A 20,842-nucleotide genomic window follows, 5' to 3' on the forward strand; every position below is an offset into this window, starting at 1 on the left:
CATGTTGAGAAGGTAATTTATCCATTTAAATCAGCTGTGATGGATCAAGGACACATCTAAAACCTGCAGGGACACCGGCCCTCGTGGACTGGGATTGGGGACCCCTGACTTAATGTATCACATTACAAGACTCACATCATCTCTAACATGATGATGGGTTCACCGAACAACAGTCCTCAGATTTGGTCCAGTAGATCACCTTTGACATGAGAAGGAGAATTGTAGGACGTCCAATGCACTATTAGCAAAGTATATAAATGCATGGTACCAAAGTACCTACAGTATTAATGTCTGAAATATGACTGTACTTTGTGTTTTTCAGAGGAGAGTCTAAGAATTGTGGTTCCCCCGGAGGACATTGACACTCAGGAGAAGAGGACCATCAGCTTCTCTTGTAAGGTCAACAGGCCCAGTGCCACTCTGAAGTGGATGAAGGCCGGTGAGGAGATTACCTTCAGCAAACGCATTGTCTACAGAGTTGACAAAGACAAGCATACGCTTACCATCAAAGACTGCACCCTGGCCGATGAGGGTGAATACACAGCTGTAGCCGGAGATGACAAAGCCACAGCAGAGCTCATCATCAGCGAGGCACCGACGGATTTCACCATGCACCTAAAAGACCAAACAATCACCGAGTTTGAGGACGCAGAATTTACATGCAAGTTGACCAAAGAGAAAGCCGAAGTCAAGTGGTACAGAAATGGCCGAGAGATCAGAGAAGGACCCAGGTGTGTGAAACGTTTCTTATTTCCTCTGTGAATGATGTGAACACACTCTGTTCATTTAATTTTAAACTGTGACCAACACAACAAAGACCAAACTGATTTCACCGGTAATATATTTCATTATAGAACCTTATTATATTTATATTATAAGTAAATACAGAGTACTAAATATATACTGTACTGTGCAAAGGTCTCGAGCCGCCGCTTATTTCTTCATACTTTGGTTCCAAGAAGCCATACTATGTCCTGTTGTTCGAAGTAGTCCTGAGCAATAGATCTCCAGGCCTTCTGAAGGTTTTTCATTGTTTTTGTTTGAGCACTGGTTGCTTTTTTACTCACTTTCAGCCCAGTCCATTTTCCATCTGTCCACCTATCCATTTTTTTCTGCTTATCCGGGGCCGGGTCAACCCTCAATAAGTGGAATGTCAAGGAGTTCACAGAGATGTCACCTCTCTGGGGCGTGTGCTGGGTCTTCACCAGGCCTCGTTCTAGTCGGACATGCCCGAAACACTTCACCCAGGGGGGCATCCTTTACAGCACGTCCCATTTAGTGCTGCACTCATTTCTATTACTTGCACCGCACAATAACGGTTTACCACTTTGCAGAGAAAGGCGAAGCACATGCACGCCATCAAGGAGTACTCGTGCATGGCATGGTCAAAGTTTAAGCAAGTTGGGCGCTGGTTTAGCTCACTGGGATGAGCAGGCAACCATATGCTGTGTGGCTGACCCGGGTTTGAGTCCAACCTGCCGCCCTTTGCTGTATGTTCCCTCTTTCAATCTGCTTTTCTGCTTTCAAACCAGTTGAACTTTAACCGCTGCACCCTGTGACTTGCCTTTGCTCAGCCAATAGAAATGAAGCCTACAGCTATGCCAGGTTCAACCACACAATGAAAGAAAACATTCTGTGCAGATCCAAGTTCAGTGAACTTTTTGACGCACATATGTAGAGACCTCCAGTCATTAGGGAACCTTTTTTCCTCATACTATATTCCATACATGTGTGCACGTGTTTTAATAAATCACCACACCTGTTTCCCATTGTCATAACAAAAGATAAAGAAATGAGGGGTGGCTGAGTCTTTTGCACAGTACGGTTTAAATACAAATTAATCAACAAAAACAACGGGAGAAGTTGCCCTCAGTAATTTTAGTGGTTTTGAACACACGTTCCTGCACAATTACTCTCAGTTAGCAGCCGTAATCTGAGCATGGCCAGCTACACTGCACCCCCAAATCACAAACTGCAGTAACTCCCAGACTTAATGACTTTACACATTTACAAAGGAGAAAAAACAAAAGTTTATTTTTGTATCCATACAGAATTCTTCCTGATGAACAGTGTCCTCCGTTTTTACACTTTACTGTTTTGGAATCTGTCTCCTTCTTTACTTTTAAACAATTCACTATTTTGTCTCAGATACATATTTGAACGAGATGGAAAGATTTGCACTTTGCGCATCAAGGAATGCAGACCTGATGATGAATGTGAATATGCCTGTGGTGTGGAGGAGAAGAAATCCAGAGCCAGGCTTTTTGTTGAAGGTGAAGTCCTCAGAGTTGCCTCAGTATACCAAGAGTTTTCAGTAGAATGTAGTTCCTCTTCTGTTCCTGCTTGGTGTGACCACTTTAAAAATGTTATTTTGTCCTGCAGAGACCCCAGTGGAAATCATCAGACCCCCGCAGAACGTGTTTGAACCTCCAGGCTCGGACGTTGTGTTTGAGGTGGAGCTCAACAAAGACAGAGTGGAGGTGAAGTGGTTGAGGAACAATATGACCGTTGTCCAGGGAGACAAATACCAGATGATGAGCGAGGGTAAAGTCCACAGATTGCAGGTCTGTGAGATCAGACCTCGGGACCAGGGAGAGTACAGAGTCATTGCCAAGGATAAGGACGCAAAGGCCAAGCTGGAACTGGCAGGTGAGAGTGCAGACAGAAAAATACAATAACTGTCACTGCAGTCACTGCTACTGCAGTCCAAGTCCATGGCATTGTCCAGTGACCCATGGGTTACTTAGAAAAATCAGTGTTGTGTTCAGTAGTTATTGTACCCGCTACATGTGCTACTGATGATATCTCTCACCTCTTGCAGCTGTGCCACAGATAAAGACCACTGACCAGAACTACGTCACAGATGTTGGAAAGCCTATTATCATGGTCGTCCCCTACAGTGCCTATCCACAAGCTGAAGCTGACTGGCTGTACAACAACCTAAGTCTGCAAAAAGACAACATCTACACCTCAGCTGAGCACACAGAGTACCGATTAAAGAACCCCAAGAAGGTCGACGAGGGCTCCTACAAGATCATCATCAAAAACAAACATGGAGCGGGAGAAGCTTTCATCAACCTGAATGTCATTGGTAAGGTCTCTTTTGTTATGTAGGAGCAGCTAAAAGCTGGTTAACTACAAGTAAACTGCAACAAAATTATACTAAATTAATGTTAAGACAGTTTACAATTAAAATTATACTGAACTGCAGCTTTCACAGGGATTTTATAGTAATTACGTGTGATATTAGAGATAAAATAGTTACTAGTACAAGCTAGTTTTTTTAAATAGTCTGACCACTATTGGGATCATTAATGTTAAATATATATTGTAAAATGATGTGAAGCCAAATCTGGATAACACATTGGCAAAAGCTAGTGTTCTTCTATATTAATCTAATTCAGATGATACATAGTGCCTCAGTATTTCTCAACCCATACATAATGAATGTTACTTAAATCTGCAGGTTCTTTTCTTCAATAGTAGCTGAAGCAGCATGGAAAGCATGCATGCACATTTGCATGCATGCAAATGTGCAAAATATTTTTTTAAATATTCAAAAAGAAAAGCATAAAAATTCTCAAATCCCGTAATAACGAGTGAACTTTAAAAGCACCAGTCATACTTAAAACAACAGAATAATTGGTGTCGTGTGGTATTTTCACATCTGCTGTTTCTGTGATTAAGAATAAACTTAAAGATTTAGAACGGGTTTCTCTTCATTCAGAGCTGATACTGTAGTGTACTAAAATGTTGACATTAACTTTTTTCTTTCACAGTAAATGTAAATAGATGTCCATAGGCTGCTTATCTTATCCTATAATGTGATTTTCTTTTTCCAGATGTCCCAGGACCTGTGAAGAACCTCCAGGTGACTGACACTGCAGATGGTGAGATCAGCCTCGCATGGGAGGAGCCTGAGAGTGATGGCGGCAGTAAAGTCATCGGCTACGTAGTGGAGAGGCGTGATGTGAAACGTAAGACCTGGACACTGGCCACCGACCATGCCGAAAGTCCTGAATACACAGTGACCGGCCTCCAGAAGGACTCCAAGTACCTATTCAGAGTCTGTGCCCGAAACCGGGTTGGCAGTGGACCCACTGTGGAGACTGACGAAGCTGTGCAAGCTAAGAACAAGTTTGGTGAGATTTACTGTATTTATTCATCTTTCGCAGATTGACATTTAAATAATGATATAAAGTAGTTCTGATGTTAGACAGTAAGCTTCACTTTAAGGTAACAAAAAAAGACGTAAAACTAAGTTGAAGAGATGTTACTTTTTTAGGTAAAATAAAAACAAACAATAGTTTGGTCACCTTTATAAATATAGAGACTTTATATTGCAAAATACTGATAAAAATTTGTAGTGCATGAACTGACATCTTGGTAATGTTAGTTTATTGTTCTCATAACTGAATTAGACGGAGGCTAAATCAAATTATCTGAATATGGTGAGTTAATATAACCACATTTTCTAAACCATTAGGTTATCAGGTTATGTCCCAGCGCCTCCTAGGCTTTAGGCTAGTAAATACGCACATGCTCTTACAAACATACCAAATCTTTAACATCTGAAGTTAAGTTGACCTGATCTGCTCATATCCTTGTTTCTTTTTTAAAATCTTTACTCTGTTAGAGTTCAAAATAACCCATGATATTTTATTTTAAACTGTTCCTTTACACAGCCACTAACCTTCTCTTAGCTCCTTTATGAGCCACAGGATGTTTCAGAATAAACAGAGGCATTGATATTTTGATGAAAGGAAATTAAACAGAGTCTAGTTAAGTGGACAAAAGTAGCCCAAACTTCCAAGTTCAAGATCTTTGAGGTGCAAATTTAATTTGATATATACTTTAATACTTGGATGCTTGAACATATGTTCACTAAAATATGTTCTGTTTATCTCTGTAGATGTTCCTGAAGCTCCTCTGAATGTGATCGTGGGAAACGTCACCAAGTTTGGCTGCACTCTGTCTTGGGAGCCTCCCATGTCAGATGGAGGCTCTCCCATTACCTCTTATATCATTGAGCTCCGCGACAGGACGTCAGTGAAGTGGTCTCCTGTCCTGGTGACCAAACCTGATGACCTCAGTGCCATCATTAATGATGTAATTGAGAATAAAGAGTACATTTTTAGAGTGAAAGCTGAGAACAGAGCCGGTGTCGGCAAACCCAGTGCTGCCTCACAGCCCGTCAAAATCATGGATCCAATCGGTGAGTTTGGCTCATGGAAAGAAGTTTGGTTAGCCTTTAGAGTAAGAAAATGATTATCTAATGGTTTGATAAGGTTAGTCTGTCCCTCAAAATCAGGGAAAATCCAGACACAATATTGAACAGAAAGAAGTTAGCACTCCGAAGCCAACTTAACTAGTTCAGTGTCAACTTTTCTTGCCTGGTAAAACGTGGCACACACACTGGTTTACCCTTGGATACTTCTAACTTAACAGGTTTAAAAAAAAAAAATCCAAAATGTGTATAAATTAATAAAAATTGGTGTTTTCTGACCTGCAGAGCGTCCCAGCCCCCCTCTGAACCTCTCCTGGCAGGACCAGAACAAGAGCTCAGTGCAGCTCACCTGGGAGACTCCACTGAAGAACGGAGGCAGCATGATCACTGGATACATCATTGAACGCTGTGAGGACGGTTCTGACAAGTGGCTCCGCTGCAACGCCCGTCTCTGCCCTGACCTCTTCTACAAGGTGCAAATCAAAGAAAATCATCTGCAAACCTGAGTAGCTGTTTCATTGATGTTGAATGTCTTGTGACCGACACTGCAAACACAAGTTATAGAATATCATAGAAAGGTTATTGATGCATATGTTAAAAAAACAACCTTTGAGTAAAAGCCCTTTATCAGCTCCTTCGGGCTAAAAGCGTGTCATTAGATAATTGACAAGCCTTCCAGCGAGGGTTTAAAAAAACCTGTCATTTAAAAAAGGCAAACCAGTTGTTTCAAAGTAAAAACCTCCCAAAACTGTCTTTTAAAGTCTTTTAAATACAAGGTTTTTTAAAAGTTTGACATTTCTTTGTTGTAATCCCTCACTGACGTTTGCCTCAGGTGTCAGGTCTGAAATATGGGACTAAGTACAACTACAGAGTGTTTGCTGAAAATGCTGCCGGAGTCTCTGAGCCTTCAAACATCATCGGACCTCTGCTAGCTGACGACCCACATGGTGAGATTAATGATGTCTTCTCACTTGGTTTTTGTATTAGTTCATAGTTATTTTATTCATATGCTATTTCTTCATAGTAAAATCCTTGGCAAAGGCAGGCACGTTAAAACCTCTGTCTCTTCTCCAGTTGGTCCAAGCTTTGACCTGAGTGCTTTTAAAGATGGCCTGGAAGTGATTGTTCCCCAGCCTCTCACCATCAGAGTCCCCATAACTGGATATCCAATACCTGTTGCTAAGTGGACCTTCGGAGAGAAGGAGCTATCCAGTGTGGATGATGAGCGGGTTTTCCTCATGACAAAGTCAACATTTACAGAACTAATGGTCACTCCGAGTGTCCGTCCAGACAAAGGCGCCTACACGCTACATCTGGAGAATGATGTCACATCGGTCTCTGGAGAGATTGAAGTCAATGTTATTGGTACGCCTTAAAAATCTTCCTTAAAAAAACTGAGCAGAGGCTTGACAGATGTTACATTTTTGTTAAAATTGTGTCATCGGATTTCTGTTTGTGTCTCCAGCTGCACCCAGTGCTCCAAAGGACTTCAAGGTCCTTGAGGTGACTCGGCAGCATGTCCACCTGAGCTGGGAGGCTCCAGAGCATGATGGAGGAAGTCCTCTGATTGGCTACCAGGTGGAGAAACGAGACGTGTCCCGCAAGACCTGGGTCAAGGTACAACAGTGACATCGGCTTTCAGAGTGTGCTGAACCAGCTGATCACTACATAACATGTCATCTAATATTTAAATTAAAAAAGTGCAATTTTATATTTTATTTCCAGTATTATCACCCACTCAATAATATCTCCCCTTATAGTATCTGCATGGCCCCTACCTATCATGAAGAAATGTTTAGCTGGACTGCACATGGTGATGAAGGACCAGTTAAGGCTGACGTTAAATCTTCTTTCTCTAAGGTGACCACAGGGATCCAGGATCTGGAGTTCACCATTACTGACGTGGTTGAAGGGAAGGAGTATTTGTTCAGAGTCACCGCCTGCAACAAATGTGGACCGGGAGAGCCAGCATATATTGACGAGCCAGTTAACGTCTCCTCTCCTGCAAGTGAGTAAAGGCAGTGTTTAATGTGTAATATTGATGTTAATGATGATACTGGCTGTCTCTATTAATCAAAATACTTAACCACATTCTTCATACACGTAGAGTCAGAACAACACGAGACTTCCTTTCGATTAAAGTGCTTCTGAGAAACTTTCTAAGTGCTCCAACTGTTTTTTTCTCCAGCTGTCCCCGACCCTCCAGAAAACCTGAGGTGGAGGGACAAGTCAGCCAGTGGCATCTTCCTGACCTGGGAGCCACCAAAGTATGATGGCGGGAGCGGCATCCGGGGCTACAATGTTGAACGCTGTCAGAGAGGAACGGATAAGTGGGAGCCCTGTGGCGACTTGGTACCTGAGCTGAAGTGCCAGGTGACAAATCTTATTGAGGGTCAGTGGTACTCTTACAGAATCAGAGCCCTGAACCGACTTGGAGCCAGCCGGCCCTGCAAAGCCACTGATGAGATCCAGGCTGTTGATCCTAAAGGTACTTGTGATGTAGTCCTCTTAGGACCACGAAATTGCACATGGTGTAATCCAAGGTTACAAGTTATTCCTCCGTATAAACTTAAAATTATGCAATTGGTAAAGAACAGCAAAAAGATTTGCTTCAAGCAAGCCATTAGCTTTACGTGGTCACACTGAGCTTGCTGTCCTCTTTACTCTATTGTGACTATGGCATCTCAATGCCAACCTACTAACTGACTTCTTGTTCTTAATTTCTATGCAGAGCCTCCAGAGATCCAGCTGGATGCCAAGCTTCTGGCTGGTCTGACTGCTAAGGCTGGCAGCAAGATTGAACTTCCTGCTGATGTGACAGGTAAGCCTGAGCCACGAGTCAAGTGGACCAAAGCCGACCTGGTCCTCAAACCAGACGACAGGGTGTCCATTGACACCAAGCCAGGACACTCCATGGTCACCATCGCCAAGACAAAGAGAGATGACAGTTCCACTTATATCATCGAGGCCACCAACAGCAGCGGTCGTGCCACTGCCACTGTGGATGTCAACATCCTTGGTAAGATGAATCAACGACCGAGAAAGGTACAGATTCTCAGTTTCTGCTGATTTCAATTTTAAATCTGCTCTTCAAAACAGATAAGCCTGGTCCTCCTGCTGCTTTTGACATTTCTGAAATCACCAATGAGTCCTGCTTTCTGGCTTGGAACCCTCCACGTGATGATGGTGGCTCCAAAGTTACCAACTATATTGTTGAACGGCGAGCTGCTGATAGTGAGATCTGGCACAGACTGTCCTCCACTGTGAAGCAGACCACATACAAAGCTACCAGTCTGATCAAGTTCAAGGACTACATCTTCAGAGTATTTGCTGAAAATCAGTTTGGTGTTGGTCCAGCTGCTGAACACCCACCAATCACTGCCAAATACCCCTTTGGTAGGCTACCTTACATCTAATATCTTAGAAACAGAAATTTCCATTTGTAGATGAGTCCATTTCCAGTTTTCTTTTATGTAAAGATTCATATACAGTAGTATTTTTTCTGTTTGTTTGGATTAAAATGTCTGATGCAGCATTAAGATGGAAAAACAGCTTAATCGTACAGTGCATTTATAACATTTTTTATAAGATCCGGTGAGAGATTCTTGTTCTTGTTGATTGTCAGCTAATTGAAGAGTTTAGTGTGGAACACTAAACACTTTTTACTTTCAGGTCCCTAGTTGGTCAAGTAACATCAAGTCTTCATGACTTGGACTAACCTGATGCATCTGATCTTGTCCTCAGATACTCCCGGGGCTCCTTACAAGCTGGAGGCTTCAGATATTGCAAAGGACTCTCTGAATCTGAACTGGTATGAGCCTGATGAGGATGGAGGAAGCCCAATTACTGGATACTGGGTGGAGAGATACGAAGCTGACCATGACAAGTGGATAAGATGTAACAAGCTGCCAGTCAAAGACACAAACTACAGGTGAGCCTAGCTGTCACATTTCAGAACTGATGTTTATACATTGAGCTTCTTTGGTAGATTAGTGTGCTGATGCACTTTTCCAACAGAAAAGTTTAAACTCAGAGTGCACAGTGAAAGTGACAGGAATAATAGAAAAAGTATTGGTGCTCCTGATGTTTTCTGTTTTCTCTAATACTTCACTGAAATGAAATGAAATGAAATGTGTTCTTAACTATAAAAACACAGAACAACTATGTGGGATAGGTGGCTGGTCAAAACAAGTTATAGCATCTAAAAGGTTTTCACTGTTATCAGGTTCACCTTCTATCCAGGACTCTCTGGATCAAATATATTTTTGGAGATAATAACTTTTTAGATTTCATTTATGAGCGACCACTGTGTATGGACAAATGTGTGGTTTAGCAACACCAGACTGAAATCTAACTGATCTGGTTAATTTTGTTGTTTTCACAAAACACCTGTCCCATAAGTTAACCTATTAGAAAAACAGATAAAGTTTTGATTTTGATGCCAACAGACAAAGGCTGACTGAAGCAATAAATTCATACAGCCGTCACAGCTGTGCTTCAGTGTATTACACCGAGCTGAAAAATTGTCTGGCAAATAGATCTTGTATAAGAATTTCTTTTATTTATGTATTAATCGCATTATTTTATTGTATAATGCTTGGTGCCACTGGATTTTAGCATGTCTCACACTCATGCAGTAAGACAGATGGTGGGGGTCTGGTAAGGAAGTTGGGGGGAAGCAGACAACTCCACAGGAAGAGTCTTTTGTCTCTTCGAGGACTCTTGGAGGTAGAAAGGGAGTGCGAACCTTAAGCTGTGAAACAGCTGTGTACTGCCTTTTGTTCCTGGAGAAGGTATTTAACTGAGAGCCATGCTAGGCTCAGTGACTCTGCTGACCGTCTGCCCCACGATCATGCAGGCTCCACCAAGCTTGGTTTTCTGTTCTTTGTTTGTGATTAAAGAATGTTAGCTACCGCTCACCACTCGTCTGCAGGCTTTATTTAATGGAAAACTTCCACAGCAATCTCCATTGTTCACATTTGCAACACTACAGCAGCAACACAGCAGTGTTAATACTGGCCACTGAGTCTTCATCTGAAATGCACTGTACCTTGTGATAGTTCCCAATGTTAAAAACAAATGATTTGTGTAAAAGCATATGGGAACCTAAGATTATGCATCATCTCTATTATTCAACATCTGACAATGGAAATGAGGCAACAGCATAAACTGAAAAAACAAAACGTTGACACTATTGGTCTTATAGAAGTTTTTTATATTTGCATTAAAATGCAGGTAAAAAGAGAACTTTCATATGCTATAACTTTTTTGACCTGTCAAAGACACAAAAAAGGTTAGCCTAGCTACTCTGCTGTCGAATTTCAAAGCTCACTTTTACATTAAGCTTCTTTGGTAGATTACAGTGTACTTTTCTTCATTAGGGTCAAAGGTCTTCCAACCAGGAAGAAGTATAAGTTCCGAGTCCTTGCTGAGAATCTGGCCGGAACTGGAAAACCCAGCAAGGAGACAGATCCGATCCTTGTTAAAGATCCTATTGGTACTAAATTTCCCTTACTTCTATAAGCACTTTAAAAATGTTTAGAATAGATAAATATGTCACGGTTGTTTTTCCTGCCAGACCCTCCATGGCCCCCTGGCAAACCCACAGTGAAGGACGTAGCTAAGACGTCATGCTTCCTAATGTGGACCAAACCAGAGCATGATGGCGGAGCAAAGATTGATAGCTATGTCACTGAGATGCTAAAGAGCGGCACCACGGACTGGATCCGCGTGGCAGAGAACATCACCATGCTGGAATATTTCCTAAAGGGCCTGATGGAGAAGCAGGAGTACTCGTTTAGAGTGCGAGCTGTTAACGTGGCTGGAGAGAGCGAACCCAGTGAACCCAGTGACCCAGTGCTCTGCAAAGAGAGACTCAGTAAGAATAACTCATGATCTAAAAACAGAAAAACATACTGGAGCAAGACATAGATCAGTGATCTGTTCTGCACTATCTGCCACATAATACAAGAGGGTGAGCTTAAAAAAAATATGCAATTTATAACACACACACAAATAAACATAGATATTTAGTGTGTGTGGTTCTATAACACAGGTGCTGTCAGACAATTTAGACAAACATGAAATAAAAACAAATGTCTAGAACACTTTAGCAAACGGTTAACTGTACAATAAGCATACGTGGGGTTCTCTGAGAAAGGTTCCCACATAACCCTCTCAGAATGCTAATAAAACTGCGATAAAAATAGACAGAGGTGGGGTTGATTAGAGCTGCTTATTTTTTCCAGCATATTTTTTTATGTTCAAAATTTCATAAGATTAAAATCTTGCATTTATTCAGGGTGGGTTTTTTTGTTTTTTAAATCTATGTCCAATCATGAGCATCAGTATAATGGGATATATCATAGCTTCAGTACCAAAACTGAAAACCAAAACTTAAATGCACGCTTAGATAATTGGTAAAAATGGAACGCCCTCGGGAAAACGTCTATAACTAATGTGGGGAATACAAGACAGGAGGGATGTTCAACAGCTGAACTCTCAGACTGGCAGCTCAGCATTTACTGTTGTAGGACAGCTGATCACTGTAAGTTCAAACTCTGAGTATGTTCACCCTGAATTAAACAGGGTTTTTAGATGAAATGTGTTTTTAAAAGACATTAAAAGGGACTGGAAAAGACAAATGATGTGACATGTAAAGCACAGTTTCACATTTTCTTAAATTGAGTTTAATTGTTTAAATTTAGTTTGTTGGAATATTTGAAGTTTTAAACAGTCAAGACATTTCCCCCTAAGACAAACTGGTAGAGAATAAGCGTGGTACACTATGGTATATGGGCGATACATCTAACAGCTGGTGCTCTGAAGCTGGCCAGGTTACAACGACAGATTAAGGTCTGCTATTTCCAAACTGTGGTTTGTCTTCCTTTCCCCAGACCCTCCCTCAGCTCCACGCTGGTTAGAGGTTGTCAACATCAGCAGGAACAGTGCTGAGCTGAAATGGGCAGCTCCTGAGCGCAATGGAGGTTCAGCCATCACCAACTACATTGTGGAAAAACGTGATGTGAGGCGTAAAGGTTGGCAGACTGTGGACACCACAGTCAAAGAGCTGAAGTGCGACGTGAAACCGCTCAATGAAGGATCGCTTTATGTGTTCCGTGTTGCTGCTGAGAACGCTGTGGGTGTCGGACCCTTCTGTGAGATGGAGGACTCTGTGCTGGCAAAAGACACTTTCAGTAAGTTAGAAAGGATGCGCAGTCGTGAATGCACAAATCATTTCAATTTGAAGGCAATGAAAATCCTCACTGCTGATCTGTCAAAGAATGACGATAATATTTCCTCATTTCCAGCTACTCCTGGCCCACCCTACGCTCTCGCTGTCAGTGCTGTGACCAAAAGATATGTGGACTTGCAGTGGGAGGCACCGAAAAACGATGGTGGAAGACCCATCCTCAGGTTACATTTTACCATTTTATCACATTTTATCTTGTACCCTGTATGTGACATTGCACAACTTAAGTCCCGTGCAACTTAAAAATTTCTGCAAAACTGATTTCCTTACGTTTCTCATGCAGGATAGGCACTTAGTATACCACCATGTAAATGGCACCTGCAGCAAAAGCAGCAGATTTGTTTCCTCGACCTAGTATGTATAAAGGTCTATTTCCCTTGTATTCCATTGGGTGTTCAGGTATTCCATTGAGAAAAAAGAGAAGCTTGGAACTCGCTGGGTGAAATGTGGGAAGACTTCAGGTCCAGACTGTAAGTACAGGGTAACAGACGTCATTGAAGGAACAGAGGTTCAGTTCCAGGTCCGAGCTGAGAACGAGGCTGGCAGTGGACACCCAAGTGAACCCACCGAGATTCTCACCATAGAAGATCCAACAGGTCAGCTCAGGAAATAGATAATAAATAAATAAGGTTCATATATTTATAGTAAGTGTATAGTTAAATTATTGTATAGTTTTTATAAATGCTATAAGCACGTGTGCACTTTTATAGAGCTGTTTCTAATCTCGTTATACTATGTATAATGACAATAAAGGCTTTCAATTCATTAATAATTATATTGTAACAGTAAAAACAATTTAAAGTGTGGAGAGTCTGAGTTTATATTCTCCCCTGCAGGCATCCCATCACCACCCATTGAATTACACGTGACTGGAGCCAGCCGAGACTTCCTGGCAATTGCCTGGAAACCTCCACAAACAGATGGCGGCGCCCCTGTCAGAGGATACCACATTGAGATGTGCGAGGCTGGAACTGAGAAGTGGATGAGGGTGAACTCCCGTCCAGTGAAGGAGCTCAAGTACCGCGTAGAGGAGGGTGTGACCCCTGAAAAGGAGTACATTCTGAGAGTGAGGGCCGTTAACGCTATCGGAGAGAGCGAACCGTCGGACATCTCTGAAAATGTCTTTGCCAAAGACTCTGACTGTAAGAATCTTCATATTTGTTTCTGAAAGTCACCAGTGACCTTCATTTGTGGCTGAGTAAGATTTTGTTTTTCCGTGTTTTCAGGCAACCCAACTCTGGAATTCCAGACTCTGGATCTAGTTGTTGTGGAAACAGAAAAGCTGCACATTCCAGTTCCCTTTAGAGCAGTCCCCTTACCTAAAATCACCTGGCACAAAGATGGCAAAGAGCTGAAGGCGGATGAACGCCTTGGCTTTAGGTGAGTGTTCTGTGCGAATCCTTTCATCTAGAACTTTTCTCATATCGGTTATTTCATTTCACACCAACACAGGCCTTGCACTCATCCATCTCTGATTTGCATAAAAACTTTATGCTTGCTGTGAAATTTAATCCTAATATAACAAACAAACAAAAATTTAAAAATCTACAATCCACCCACTTTCAAGCCATTTTTCACACATTTAAATGTGAGGAAAAGTTTGAACATGAATATTTCAAAAACATTTGAGTCTGAAATTTTCACTCATTATTCTTACCATCAAAATGCATCAAGATCCTTAATTTGGGACAGATGTGTAAATGTCTGAGTAGTGGCAAGTTAAGGTAAGAACAAATATAGAAGAAAATTCTAGAGTTTCCAGGTATTGCTTTTTGTGATAACTGAAAAATAATGTTGTTAAAATATATTCATATTTTTCATTTTTGACACTTGCTCTACCCACCAGTTTGAGACTTAATGCACCGGAGCAGTCATATCATTCAGTCTGATATTTAAAATTAAGTTTAAAATATACTAAGAGGTAGAAGAGTGCAGTCCAAGAAACTGAGCAGGACCCTCAAACTCCCAGCCTCTAAGGGGGAATTATTGAGATTTAAATTTATAATCTGAATACGTACTTGCTGGCCACATTATTTTATAGAAGAAAAGGTCTAACTTTGGGCCTAAAAGGTCTTGACAGGAGACACAGGCTTGTGCAGAGTATGCTTTGCAAAAGTGAAACCGAAAGCAGAGTCTGAGTGTAAGTATTTTGAGTAGGTTATGAACAATCAGGTTATTCTTTAGTATCTTTTATGTATCTATGTCTTTGGATTAAGCTTTTAGTAGAGGTTCTTGATTAAAACATTTACTCAACATATTACATATAAAGTTCCAATTTGGTTTTTGGTGAGAGGTCAGAAGTGCAACGGGAGAGATGAGAGAGCATTTAAGGACGAGACACACATACACACACAGTTTCAGTTGTGTACGTGCTGGCCTTCTGTCTGGTGGAAAGGTTACAAGGTTTAGCTGATGAAGTGAAGGGTGAAACAAAGTGCAAGCAGGGGCTGACACATACACACACACACACCGTAGATAGACTCAGTTATATAGGTAAAAGTTAATCATGTTTCCTTGCAACTGCAAAATTGTGCGTGCGTATGTGATAGTTTGTGCAGAACGTGTGCCTGATGTTCCAGACAGATAAGCGAGCGTCCGGGGACAACAGGAAGACACCTGGATGTAGACGAGACGATGTTCTTTTTAAACTATGTTAAAAGTCATTGTGGTTTTGGATTGACGTATGCTGTACTGGATCTGCCTGGCAACAGAAGAGGGGCTGTACTATTTCACCCCTATAAAGTCTTTGTTCTGACTATTGTAAGACAGTTCAACACTGAATCTGTACAGTGTTGGCTCCACGCTGCGTGTATTCGTTAAAATGTCGTCTAACTTTACCCGGCCGGATCAGTGGTCGTTATTTTGGAATCCCCCTCAATTTATGAATTTTAACATTTGGGGGCTCGTCCGGTGGTTGAGGGGGATTTTGGAGGTGTAGGTGGAGAGATCCGGGGTCCGTGGTGATTAGACGGGCAGATACGAGTCAGTGGTCGAAAGTGAGTGACAAGCCGGCTTATCCAAAGGTAAGGCACATACCTGTTGAATTTTCCAAAGTGTGCCAGATTGGACATTACAAAATTAAAGTCTACTCACTGAAATTACTGGTGAATGTCTGTTTTGATTTTGGTGAAAATCTCATGAAAACTGAAGTTGAAGTAATGATAATGAAATGAAAGTGATAAAGTGACAGTACTGAGTTAAAGAGAATAAAGGAAAAGGAAAAGAGTTAAAGTGAGTTCGAGTCTCACGTAGAAAGTAGGGAATTTGGTCATTGTGTGGGATTAAGTCCCGTTGGTCATTTTGGTTCTTTCAATCCTTAAGAAGCGCACTTTTCTCCTTGGTAACGCTTGCGCCTGGGCAGGAAACTGACCCTTGACCTATCGGCGAATAGGGATAGTACGGTCGACAGCCGGGGAGAACTTGGGAACCTCCAAAATTGCTAGGGGTTGGCCTCAATCGTAATCCTGTTTTGGGTGTAGATTGTTGTTTCAAATTATTCTAAATCTATCTAGAACGACAGCGGCGTCTGTTAAGAAGCGCATTTTCTCCTTGGTAACGCTTGCGCCTGGGCAGGACGCTGACCCTTGACCTAACTGGAGGATTAGGGATAGTACGGTCGACAGCCGGGAAGAACTTGGGAACCTTCAAAACTGCTAGGAGTTCGAGTCTCCTATTTGCGCTTGTTTGGCTACTGGTAAATTAAGTTAGGGTTAGAAATCTGGACAGAGCAGTTCGAGTCTGGCCTGGTGAATTGGTCGCAGAAAAGCAGAGGCTTTATCGGTTGGACCGTTAGGATAAATTTATCTAAATTAGGTAGGAGCTAAGAGGCCTAAAATCTGTGCAGTTGTAATTATAAGACGTCTGTGTAATATAAGATAAGAGATCTTTGTGTGAGAGAAGTCTCTGAGTCAGCAGCGCACTGCCGGATGTGCACTGATGGTGTGTGTGTGAGAATGCAAATGAGGAGCGGTGACGCGCATGGAGAGTGTTGCTTTCGGTTTAGAGTGTTATTGAGCTTTATAACTATTGTTTGCAAAATGGCTAAAAGCCTGTGACTGAGATGCTGGTTTTGCTGACTAAAATTGTATAAATAGACTGTGAATTCATTACTGTAGATGTATAGGAGTTGACTGACTTTTGATAGATATATATATAGATTGAGTGCATTGTACAGTACCTAAGACCAATATATTATTTTAAAGTAGTAACCTATCTTGAGCCACAAATGGTGGTGTGTTTTTTTTTTGAGTTATGTGTGTGCTGTGAGAATGATTAGAGGTTTGAATTGTTTTTCTTTGACTTGCTTTTTCTGATTATGAAAAGCATGTCTAAAGTACTGTTAGGAGAGCGTATTTGGAGTGATTTTAACTGTGTGAATGTTGTGAGTAGAAATGCAAAGAATTTAGTATATCTAAAAGGCAGTGTGTGTGAGACGATTCATGATGTCTGAAAGAGGTTAGGATATTTAAAAGTGTGCATGAAATAAGAGTGTATTGTTTTTAGACGAAGATTTAGTAGAACTAAAGAGGGTTTGTAGACTGTAAATATGGAAAACAAGAGTTTGATTAATCTGTAGAAACAGGAAAGAGAGACAGAAAATACTGTGCTGCTGTGTGTGAGAGGAAGTGGTGGTTGTGAGAGGAACTTTGCATGCCCATAAAAGGAGCTGACTGTGTCAAGACAGCTGACAAAGAGAAACAGACGAGTTAAACTCTAAGAAGATGAAGCGAATGAATGTCTTAAGAGAAAGTAATAAAATTATATTAATTATATGTTTTAGAAAAGAGAAAGACCGAGAAAATAAATAGAAGAACTATCAATTACATTAATGAATTGAAAACGCACGTACACAATTGTTACATGTGAAATTATTGTTGGAAAGTTTAATACACACATGAAATAAAGAAAGCAGTTTACACTCCTTTAATTTCCAGAACCAGTGTGTCCCCTAAGCTGATAACACCATTGCCCAGTTGGCCCCTGTATCAGGCGAGTACGGAAGGCTGGATAGCCCATGACGGGTAAGATCCCACCTGAAAATCCTGGGACAACCTAAGGCAGGCACAGTCACGACTACTTGACCTAAGTCCGTGTGAGCTTGGACTCACTGGTGGAGATGGCACTTCAAGGGTACAGCCGCTGGGCAGAGCCAGAGGGGAAATGTCATTAACAATGACCAGTGATGAGACAAAGAGAGAAAAACACGCTGTCTAAAAGGAGTCTGAAACACAGTAAAAGAAACATTTAAAAAACCACACATACAAACGGAAAACGCACTAACCTTACAGAGACAAGCTCAGGAAGATTAATGCATAGATAGTGATTAAACTTGGCTAAGAACACAAACACATGTAATTAAATCAGCTTGCTAATTTCATGAGTGTTAAAATGGTGTGAAGGTTGAAGAAAATACACTTGGATAAAATAGAGTTGAGGAATAACTCAAAAGTAGCTGTATGACAAGGGAGTGAGTTATGGAAAAAACAAACAAAAGCAAAGTGATTAAAGTAGTTTTTAAAAGAGTGACTTAGGAGTGCTCTTGTACTGAGTGATCAAAACCAGTGATTATTACAGCAAGAAAATGAAAATAATTGAAGAATGTGTTAAGGTTTAAACAGGCATTTCTCTTGTCACGGCAACTTGTTGAGATATGACTAAGTATGCAAATTAGCTGGAGTGACTGGTGTGCGTGTGTGACTGAGGCTTTCAGTTGAGGAAACAGAGCAGTGACTGGGGAGGATTATTTGGCGAAATAGAATGGTAAAGTAACAGGATAATTGATTACGGTGGTCAGGTCTATTCAGAGGGGCAGATTTGGACAGGAAATTTATAATTTAGTGATGATACGTTGTTGTAAAGGGGGACCATTGTTGTGTGGAAAACGGTGCAGCTTTTGACGAGGTTTTCGGTGTGTTGAACGGGTGACATTTAAGATTGGTTAAGATTTTTGAGGTTGTTGTGTTTTATTTTAATAGAGGGAGTTTTAATAAACATGGAGATGTGTAAGGGGGCCCATTAGTTTGTAACAGTGCACTTAGAAAAAACCTGTCAGGTGATTTTGTTTTGTGTTTTGATGAGCTAATAATCAGCTCTCTTTTTCTCATTTTTGTTTTGAAGCAGGCCTGGAAGAGAGTGAACTAACAGCGCTGACAAAATTCTTGGGAGAACAAAATAAGGTGGGCTTTACAGATTATAATTGGCGGAGGAGGAGACCTGATTGACTGTGGGTCTCTGTCTAAAAGGATTGTAGCGATTCAATCCAGTCAAAAGCCTAAAGGACTATTTTCCTAAACAGGAAAACGAAATAAAACAAATGATTGAGCTCATTTTGCTGATGTGGAGCATCTGATGATTCGCGCAGAAGGCTGTGGTATCAGCAAACATCATGTGTGAATGCGTGTGAGTGAATGTAAGTGACTGGACCAAGGTGGGAATGAATAAAGTGTTGTCATAAGCAGGACGAGTGGAAGACTTAATTCTGGGGAGGCTGATTTTTGAGTTGCTTGGAGAAAATTTCTGTTTTACTGACTGGGGGTAGATTATGTTAATACATTATAAAATGCTAAATGCGAAAAGGGAAACATTTTTTGATGTAACTCAAGTTACCATTAACTGAAGTAACACATGATTGATAACTGTTCTGTTTTAAGTTTATTTTTGGTATAACACAGATTGGATCATAAGGGGGGAGAGTTGGTTATGAAATGTAAAGTACAGGCTTTGTTTCCAAGAATTTCCAAGGATCCAGATTTCGAATGGAGTAAGGAGTTCGAGGAGATGTGTCATGATGATTAAATTGATTTTATTCCTTGAACACAGGTTTTTAGGGCCGGAGCAAAATACCCGAGAGGAGGATGGCTGAAGTGTTTGGAGAGATGATATGCCTAACCTTTTTTCCCTTTTAATTTCTTAAGCCCGGGTGATGCATTGTGAGTTTTATTTGGACACACATGTGAAGTCCAAATAAAAAAGGGGGATTGAAATGGGTTTCAGTATGATTTGATAATTATTGGGGTTTGTTGATAATTTAGATATGGTAGCACTGAGGCAGAAATTTTGACGAGCAGAAATGTGTGATTTCTTTTGATGTTTAGAATAAGCTGTTATAATGTAGGCTTTAGAAACAGATATTAAATAGATTTATTTCTAGGGTAGAGGAGAGCTTTTTATGAGGATGTTAAAAGTGTCACTGACCCAAAGGAATAGCATTGAAGATTACATACATAGAAATGATTTCATACACATTGCATTCTGTGCCTTTAAAGGAGTTGTGGCTCAGAAAGTCGTCTCTTGAGGGTTATAAACTTTTGGTTAGCGTTAATGATTAGCCAATCTACTGTGAGAATGACCTGAGTTATTGAAGGATTGCACACGCTTACAGACATATGGAGTTCTTAACACACATGACAGTATTGAGTTGAGGCCAAGGGCCTGAAATTCCTTTAGCTTTTATCTGAATTTGAGTTGGCCCACTAACAGGTGACAGAAAAGAGGAACTGAATAGGAGTTTGCTTGTGACTAAACTGTGTGACATGTAAAATATTGAGATAACACATGGAGCTCCAAATGAGTTTTATTAGATGAATGCAGTTACAGAATAACAAATGCTTGTTGAAGTGACCAAGTTTTTGCTTTAAAACAGAAGTAAACGGAGAAAGCTTATATATTTTGGTTAAGTCTGATAAAGTATAAATTAGAATGTATCATTACATTAAGAGCAGCAAAATGAAATAAAATGTTATACCAAGAATCGAAATAACACAGGAAATGTGGGTTTTAAAGAAAAAAAAAATTAAGTTAGGGTTAACACATAGAAGTTGTTAATAGAGAGCTTTAGCTATGAGGAAATTTATTGAGGAGTAATTGATTATATGCTTACATCTAGTTGATTAGAATGGTTGTTTTTTCTTCAATCCTTTAGTAGAATAGGCGTTTATGATGATTTTTGTTGTGAAAGGTGATTTTAGATCAGAGTTACATGCAGCTGCGACAGTACAGGATGTTGATGATGAGATAAGGGGAGCAGCAGGAAATATATGCAGGGGCGTGAACGCAGCGCTTTAAGACTGTTAGAATGTTGTAGATTAAAATAAGTGATGTTTAAGACTATCTATGAACAAAAGTCAGGAAGAGTTTAAACTAGGATTGAAAGAAAACTAAACTGGGTGAAAAGGGGGTGAAGGAAGTAGATTTAGGACCGGTCACAGCTTATTTGTTTGATTTATTTGTTGTGGATAGAAGTGATTATGAAAAAATAAGGAAACATTGAAAAAATACAAGCTTTTGAGGGGACAGATAGGGTTAAAACTAGGTATTGTGTTGTGTTTCTATGGAAACACAAAAAGGGGGAATTATTGAGATTT

The 20,842-nt window shown here is 40.7% G+C and overlaps 1 protein-coding gene across 1 annotated transcript in view; it reads left to right on the forward strand.

Moving 5' to 3' along the window:
* The window catches only part of ttn.2 (titin, tandem duplicate 2), a 217,622-nt gene that overhangs the window by 109,357 nt on the left and 87,423 nt on the right, over window positions 1-20,842 (forward strand). The window contains 22 exon segments of the mRNA XM_063497648.1: window positions 323-731; window positions 2,149-2,273; window positions 2,383-2,649; window positions 2,822-3,091; window positions 3,843-4,142; window positions 4,913-5,215; window positions 5,513-5,700; window positions 6,060-6,174; window positions 6,302-6,592; window positions 6,693-6,844; window positions 7,088-7,235; window positions 7,416-7,715; window positions 7,959-8,246; window positions 8,327-8,623; window positions 8,972-9,158; window positions 10,609-10,724; window positions 10,806-11,105; window positions 12,124-12,423; window positions 12,538-12,643; window positions 12,879-13,075; window positions 13,316-13,621; window positions 13,706-13,859. Of these exon segments, the coding sequence (XP_063353718.1) occupies window positions 323-731; window positions 2,149-2,273; window positions 2,383-2,649; window positions 2,822-3,091; window positions 3,843-4,142; window positions 4,913-5,215; window positions 5,513-5,700; window positions 6,060-6,174; window positions 6,302-6,592; window positions 6,693-6,844; window positions 7,088-7,235; window positions 7,416-7,715; window positions 7,959-8,246; window positions 8,327-8,623; window positions 8,972-9,158; window positions 10,609-10,724; window positions 10,806-11,105; window positions 12,124-12,423; window positions 12,538-12,643; window positions 12,879-13,075; window positions 13,316-13,621; window positions 13,706-13,859 (5,119 nt within the window).

The sequence above is a fragment of the Pelmatolapia mariae genome, linkage group LG16_19 (assembly GCF_036321145.2).
Source record: "Pelmatolapia mariae isolate MD_Pm_ZW linkage group LG16_19, Pm_UMD_F_2, whole genome shotgun sequence".
Lineage (NCBI taxonomy): Eukaryota > Metazoa > Chordata > Actinopteri > Cichliformes > Cichlidae > Pelmatolapia > Pelmatolapia mariae.